Consider the following 8,185-nt stretch of genomic DNA (forward strand, 5'->3'; position numbering starts at 1 on the left):
ACTTGCACATATTGTATGTAAAATGGTAAACAGATATAATTTTCTTGTGTTTGCCACAAGAATAAACAAAGGATTTGTGTTCATAAGACGCATTTTAATCATGTGCAACAGAAAATTAAGTACTTTTTAAAATTATGCGTAAGAGATGCCACTTTGACAACATTTCTGAAGAGGTGTCCATTCATCCATTATCTAATCTGCTTTTAAATAGAGTTAAACATCTTTCCCGATCAGACAATTGAGGCGTCTCAAGTTGACGATGACTGCAAAGTTGACCTTTACACACTTGTGGCAATGTCCCATTTCGTTGGATCCTATGCATCTGGATAATTGCCGGGTCTTGGTTATGGCTGACCATGCTTTTTGGGTCTCTGTGAAAGAATAGGATCATTTAATAAGTGGTAACCATAACAGTCAACTCAAACAAGTCACAGTGTAACACAAGAAAATAAAGCCAGCAACAAAATTCATAGGCAAAAAAGCCAAAGCACACATTTAAAAATCCTCAAAAGAGCACCGCCAATAGCAGACTGGAATTGGCTGGAATTAGGCCACAAAGTACATGACCTTGGCGGGAACCATGGCCGCTTCTCAATAAAAATATTCACATGATAGCCCTTCAATTTTGGGTGACTTGAACTTGCAAATTCTGAGTTGAACAACATGAAAAAATCTCTCCCCAGCACATTCCTGAATGGAAAAACTCTCTAAAGACGTTTGACCGGTTGGAATCTGAGCAGACTTCAAAATGCAACACAAGGTATCATGGAGTCATGGGCAAACTGAAGGTAACACAACTCACGTCCCGATTGCATCTCATCCAAAAACGATGAGAAGAAGAGAAATTTGATAATCTGGAGACAAAATTTACAATGAATTTATGTCAACACGCATATAAATCCCATTTACGCCGAGCGTGTTCAAATGTAAAAAATCAAAGTAAAATCAAAACTGAGTATCAAATTGGTATCAAACGAAGTATATAATTAACAATAACATAATTATTCGCGTCCCGGTCCGGCCTCCCTGTGTGGAGTTCGCATGTTCTCCCCGGGCCTGCGTGGGTTTTCTCTGGGTCCTCCGGTTTGCTCCCACATTCCAAAAACATGTATGGCAGGCAGTTTGAAGACTCCAAATTGTCCTGAGGTGTGAGTGTGAGAGTGACTGTTGTTTGTCCTTGTGTGCCCTGCGATTGGCTGGCAACCAATTCAGGGTGTCCCCCGCCTCGTGCCCGAAGACAGCTGGGATTGGCTCCAGCACCGTCCGCGACCCTAATGAGGAATAAGCGGTACGGATAATGGATGGATGGATAATTATATAATTAACAATAATTAATGTGGCAAGAAACAACATGAATGCATTTGAAAATGAATATCTATGTTCATATGAACACGCTCGGCGTAAATGGGTTAAAGGAGACATTGCAAAATAAAAAACTTGAAATGTAGTGAACATCGTGTCACATGCAAAGGTAAAAATGGGAATTTCAAGCAATACCCTCCACTACGCGACATATGGCAGATACAGTGTCTCAACTTGCTTTTTTTGAAACTATGACACATGCAAAATTGCTGGTTTAATATAAAACAATCAGCTCAAAAAAAAATCTCAATAGAAATTTGTAATAAACAGTACTCGTGGGTGAGCCACGTTTACTGTCTAAACTACATATACAGTCCAGGATAATGTGGAAAAGTACCGTAACTTTTTTTTAACCAGATGTCATCTATGTCTCATTTATTGCCGAATATAATCATTGACATCTAATAATGAAATCTTAAGACATCCATCCAATTCTTTGATTATATATTTTCAATCAATAAAACTTCTCAATTGAGAATTCAAAGTAGACTTACATGGATATACATGTAACAGTCTGTTGATCCACTGGAGGTCACTAGAGAAAACACATGAATGGATGTTACAAAGCAGCTCCATTGAACAGATTCTTCAAGATCACCTTTATTGTACGCACACATACACTTTGTTTTAACCATTTACATTTTTTTCACAACAATTAAGATTTCTGAGACAGGTTGTGTGCTTATATAGCCATACCCATTTACCCATCCCATGACAGGTGGAGTCCGTAACTACTTAGAGGGGGCAAAAATTCAAATAAAATGTCTACGAATGACTGTATGCTGTAAGACTGTTCAAAGATACTTTTCCGGTGTATAAGGCGCACCGGAGTATAAGGCACACCCTGAATGAATGGTGTATTTTCAAACTTTTTCCACATACACACATACACATTTCTTTCATCACTTTGCTGCTGTGAAATGTAAATTTCTCCACTGTGAGACTAATAAAGGCATATCCAATCCAATCCAATATAAGGCGCACTGGCGTATAAGGCGGACCTTCAACGAATGACAAAGGTTTTCCAAATATAAAGCATGCCACTTTTTAGGCGCTACAGTGGAGACTGTGGTTATGCACTTCTTCTTCTACAGGGGGAAATGGAGTCTTTGGTTGATGACATTAGTTGTGAGACCTATTGTGGCACAATATATCTTCACAAATAAGGTACACCTGTATATATGGCTCAGGGTCATGTTTTGAAGAAAATGATGACTTTTGGGTGTGCCTTATACACCGGAATATACGGTAAGTGATATATGTGGTCATTTCTGATTTTGTTTGGGGGGTGGGGCAAAATAAACAAATAAACAAAAAGATCGATAAAAAAGAAATAACATAACATTTTAGTAAAGATTATTTTCTTTGGATAGTAATTATACAGCCTGCATTTACTAAGTAGAACCTCAAAATAATATTAACAGCAATTTATAATGTACGAAAACATGAAGGATAATGCAAAGCAGTTTATTCCGGTTATAGAGTAAAAATAAAAATAAATGGTTGAAAGTGCAATTGTGGTCTTGGTGATGATGAGTATTATTTATTTACCCATTCAAATCAAGAACCTGCTTCGAGAATGAGGAGTGATGAAATGAGGATTACTGCATTTTAGAATCACTTCCTCAAGAAATGACATCGCCACGAATGGACACCTCAAATGTAACCTCAAATAGGTGTATTATTCACTTTAGGTAAATAAATATAAAACTTTATGTTCCCATGGGGTGAAGGAACATGGCAATTTCAACTCTGTTGTAAACCAAAACAGGAGTAGGATGCCAAAATAAGAAAAAAGCCTCTTTGATGAATTGGTGTTTTTCAAATGTGCTTGCTTCACTGTAATATACTGTGAAATGTAAATGTCTCCAATCCAATCAAATACAGATGTTCCCATACTACGTGTATCTTCAATGGTAATTATCGTTTCAGTCGACTTGCCCCACAGATTTGTTTCAGGTAGCTGTACGTCTTATTTGTTGAGCCCTGTCTGCCTTGATTCTTGCCATTTTGCAGCGTATCTTGAAAATCTAAATTCTTAGATTGTGTGAAAGTCCAGTTTCAAGTCATGTAAATTCAAATAAAATGTGCAAAACAAAACTGGCCAGTTACAGTTACTGTACAGTTATTAAATAGATGGGACTTGGAACAGGCACTTGACGAAATTCTCTGGATCGACTCTGGGTTTATTTGAGATAGGAGCAGCTCTCTGAATCTTTTAAAACTCTAGTTTCCATGGCGGTGTCGTATTGAGTGTAAAAATACAGCTGGAAAGCTGAGGTCTGCAGTGATGTATTGCAACTTTCCATAGCTGACCTCATGCATTTCGTATTGATGGGAGCCGAGAGTGAATCAGTGGCACCTCATCAGGGCGCAGCCGGGTTGCGCAGAATTGTTTTCCCTTTGATTTCTTCAGAAACAATTTAATAACATTCAACTGCTCCACACCAACTAAATCCTTAACAATCATTTCATACACCTCCCTATTTGGTTTCAAGTTGCACTGTGTCCTCTTTGGAGTGACCATATATGATATGTATCATATAAAGAAATACCCACAGTCGACAAATGCATCACAGCTTGGATACAATGTTCTGAACATTCACATTACAAATATTGTAAGTGTCTATGTGGAGCAGTCGAGGCAAAAACTATGATGATTCGTCAGGTGCAATTGCAACGGCTATGTACAACGACAGTATTGAACATGGGCAGCTTTATACCTCAGCTTCAGAAAGGGACTTGTCTTTGCTTCGACTGGTGACCATTGAGTTTGTGAAGGTGTACGAGCGGGAAATCTCTTCCTGGAACGCAGTCTCCAGTACCTTCAGGATGGACTTACGAACTTTATCTTTGAAATCTTGTCCCATGAATACATAGAGTAGCGGATTGAGGCAACTGTTGAGATAAGCTAGACTGGTGGCTATTGGGACCCCGATTGTGATGACATGGTCCAATATTTCACTCTCATAATCAGTCATGTGATTGACCAACTCGATCAGAGCGAGAATGTGATAAGGAGCCCAACACAGGAAAAAAGTGGCAATGACGGCGGCGATGATCTTGAAGGGGCGACTCGAATGGCTGGCCAAGGTCCGGTTCCTACGGAGGCGGTGGATGATCACAGCGTAACAGGACACGATGGCGGTGAAGGGGATGACGAATCCCAGAAAGAATCGAGTCATGGTCATGGCCTGATGGCGGAAGTATCGCACCTGGGTCACATGTGGCGTGACATAATCGTCAGAGAAGGCAAAGTTATTGAAGCAGTTGATGATTTTGTCGTTGTTGTATGACGGCCCGGTGTCCCTGAAGATGAAGTAAGGAGTGCTCAGGATTAAGGCCAGGATCCAAACACCCACGCTCACACAGGAGGCCTTCTGTACGCTGCGATAGTTCTGAGCCCACACGGGCCACACCACCGACACGCATCGGTCAATGCTGATCACCGTCAGGATGTAGACACTGGCGAACATGTTAAGGAAGCTTATGGTGCTGTTCAACTTGCACATGAACTTGCCGAAGGGCCAGTGGAAATCCATAGCGGTGTAAGTCACGCTCAAAGGAAGGAATGCTGTGAACAGGAAGTCGGCCACGGCCAAGTTCAGGAACCAAACGGTGTTAACTGTTTTCTTCATCTTGAATCCAGTCACCCAGATCACCACACCGTTTCCCAGCACGCCCAGGACAAAAGCCAGGCAGTAGACGATAAGGGACATGATGTTAAGAGATTGTCTCAGCTCGGCGTGGTCGTCACCGTCGTCATACTCATCCTCGTCGTCGTAGAACGTGCTGTTTGTGATGCCGGCATCAGAAATGTTTATGTCATAGTAAGGCGTCGCACCCATTACGTCCATCATTGTCCTGAGAACTGCAACAGAAATACACAAAACAAGTACAATATAGATTAGGGGAATAAAAGTACACCGTTGTCATTTTATGAGAGTAAAGTTCTAGAAGGAAAAAATAGGTCTGCATTTTCAGAAACTATAGCAGCAGTGTTACATCAATAAAAATATGAAGACCATTTTTAAATTAAAAAGTAATATTATTTGGATTGGATTGGATTGGATTTGCCTTTATTAGTCTCGCAGTGGAGAAATTTACATTTCACAGCAGCAAAATTATGAAAGAAATGAAAGTAGAAATAGCAAAACACAGGAGCTGCTGGAAAGGCAGCCACTCTCGCAGCGCCGTCTTGAAGTCAAAAGAACAAAAAAAAACCTAAATAACAAATAACATGACAACACAAAAACACAGAGAGTCATTCATTCTTAAGCACTTTCTGTACCCTCTTTGTAACATAAAACCCTCTTTGTTACATAATTTGTTCGAGAAATGAAAATATGACGTAGAACGTCATTCCCAAATTTTTTCGGGTTTTGGATTTTCTTACTGGGGTGCTGATAAAACGCTGGCCATACCTCTGGCAATGTTTTCCCCCTTCCACAGGAGGGCAGTATTTCAACTTTTTTCCATTATAGCACTTTGTTCCAGCTTCGGCTGTTGTTAAGGCGCTATATAAACCATGATGTATGTATTGCATTGTATGTTGGACAGCCAACATCATTTCAAACGCATATAACTCCAGACCCATATGTACGAAAATGTAGGAATGAACTCTCTTAATCTGATGAAAGAAGAAAGTGTAGGGTTTCTTACGCTGCATTGAATGATTATGTCCTGGAATTTGAGTGACAATGAAAAAAACCCTGGCACTGGAGTGGACACATTTTTGCACATCGTCTGGTAGTGAAGGAGTTAAAAGCAAGCACAAAAAAGTAAAGAAGTTATGTGGCGTGAAAAGCATTCCAATATTACAAAGAGATATTTTTCACTATATTGAATCAGTCAGCAAAAAATACATGTATATATTTAAAAAAAATTGTGACGTTACCTGAACTTAATATCAATTCATATGATGATAAATACTGTATGTAGGTCTCTAGAAAAAGATACAAAGGCTGCTTTTTGAGTTCATTTTCTTTGAGAATTTTTATGTTCATTTGTTACAATTGCGTTTTTATTCCCCAAAATAACATTGGTCAACAGCAAATGTGAATCAAAGATGGGTTGATGGATCACTAAATATATTTTGGCACTGATTTGAACAACATAAAAAAATCTCTCCCCAGCACATCAGGATTTTGGGATATTTTCATTTTTTTGTATTAAAGTTTGACAAATAAAAGTTTTTGCAACACATATTTTACCATGCATCTGAAAAACACATTTCATGTGTTGCTGACCCTAAACTTAATTCATAGAGAAGACTAAATACTGTATATTACATTATTATTATTCTGTCACTCATCTTAACCGCGTATTCCTCATTAGGGTTGCGGGCGTGCTGGAGCCTATCCCAGCAGTCTTCAGGCAGTAGGCGGGGGCATTGGCGGGGGCATTGGTTGTCAGCTAATCGCAGGGTACATAGAAACGAAAGACCATTTGCACGTACACTCACACTTAAGGACAATTTGGAGAGTTCAATCATCCTGCCATGCATTTTTTTTCTGGAATGTAGGAGGTGACCGAAGGACCAGGAGAAAACCCACACAGACCCTGGGAAGAACATGCAAACTTCACTAAGGTTGGCCGGAGCGACCTCTGGACTGTGACATTTACCACTTGACTACCAACTTATTGTTGTTGTTGTTGTTGTTATTCTTGGCTTCAGAAAAAAGCCCCAAATTGTCATCATCCCAAACAAATAGATGGAGAAAGTTTACTTGTATGTATGATGAAAAAAATGTCATTAAAACTTGATGACAAGTGTAATTTTCTAAAAATTCAAGAAAAACATAATTTAAAAACACCAATCAATTTATTGCAGTAATCTAATTCTGCTTGAACAAGATAGTTTTACTAAAATAATATTTACATTTTGACATAAAATACCATTTTAATACTTGACAGAGCAGTAGTTGTTTCTCTTTATGGATATTTATTCATACTGCATCATTTAATCATGATTTTTTTTTATTCAATGGTGACCCTTCAACAATAAATTTTCAGTTATTTCAATAGTATCTTCATGTGCCCCCTGCCCCACCACCCAGGCTCACTCCTCCCATGATTAATCTTTCAATGCGCAAAATATTTGCTCTATTATGGAAAAACATCTTTCTTTGAAAACAAACATGGTACGTGTAATTCATAATGGCAGACGACAAAGTTGAGCTCATTAAATAAACCACCCGAATGAAAGCACTTAACCAGCGAGCGTGAACTCCTGCTTAATTAACACATCGCAATCAGACCAATTGCCTCATACTTATTAAAAAATAACTGCTATAACAACAAAAAAGTGTGTGTGATAGGTCCTAATATACTGTAGATGTCGGTTGGCAATCATTTCAAAAATATACACATTGGTTTTAAATTGAAATAAAATACAAAAACACACAATACCTTCTCCTCGTGCAAGATGTGTCCGAACCAGAGCGCAGACTGCTTCTTGCAAGCTGCAAATCTCTCAACCCGGTCTCATGAAAACGCCTGACGTCAGCGGCCACATCGAGGCGGGACCACAAGCGCCCCTGAACCTACCCCCACTCCAATACCCCTCCTTATGTCTGTCATGTTTTTTGTGCACAACAATCCTGTCTTTGAGAAATCATAAGCAAGTTTGTCCACACTTGATGGAAGATACAAAACACACGCACGCACACAAACACACACACGCATACACACACACACACACACACACACACACACACACACACACACACACACACACACACACACGCACACACACGCGCGCACACACACACACACACACACGCACACACACGCGCACACGCATGCACACACACACAAAGTA

At 39.5% G+C, this 8,185-nt stretch overlaps 1 protein-coding gene across 4 annotated transcripts; it reads right to left on the bottom strand.

Annotated features, from left to right (window-relative positions):
- Nucleotides 1-73: 73 nt before the first annotated feature.
- On the bottom strand, nucleotides 74-7,874 carry fpr1 (formyl peptide receptor 1). 4 transcript variants are annotated; one of them, XM_088998328.1, is made up of 4 exons: nucleotides 7,774-7,874; nucleotides 4,086-5,233; nucleotides 1,857-1,897; nucleotides 74-371 (listed from the first exon to the last, which is right to left on the bottom strand). In XM_088998328.1, the coding sequence occupies exons 2-3, from the start codon at nucleotides 5,220-5,222 to the stop codon at nucleotides 1,895-1,897; spliced, it is 1,140 nt and encodes a 379-aa protein (XP_088854454.1). In that variant the 5' UTR covers nucleotides 5,223-5,233; nucleotides 7,774-7,874; the 3' UTR covers nucleotides 74-371; nucleotides 1,857-1,894. The 4 variants fall into 4 exon arrangements, with proteins under 4 accessions (XP_088854454.1, XP_088854455.1, XP_088854452.1 ...); XM_088998329.1 differs by having other exon boundaries at nucleotides 74-1,271; XM_088998326.1 differs by lacking the exons at nucleotides 74-371; nucleotides 1,857-1,897 and having other exon boundaries at nucleotides 1,928-5,233.
- Nucleotides 7,875-8,185: the final 311 nt, after the last annotated feature.

Source organism: Hippocampus bargibanti, linkage group LG06, assembly GCF_051943395.1.
Source record: "Hippocampus bargibanti isolate YZ-2025 linkage group LG06, ASM5194339v1, whole genome shotgun sequence".
Lineage (NCBI taxonomy): Eukaryota > Metazoa > Chordata > Actinopteri > Syngnathiformes > Syngnathidae > Hippocampus > Hippocampus bargibanti.

What these genes read in the sequence shown, in the direction of transcription:
- fpr1 (XM_088998326.1), bottom strand. Translation starts at nt 5,222, where the DNA reads ATGATGGACGTAATGGGTGCGACGCCTTACTATGACATAAACATTTCT.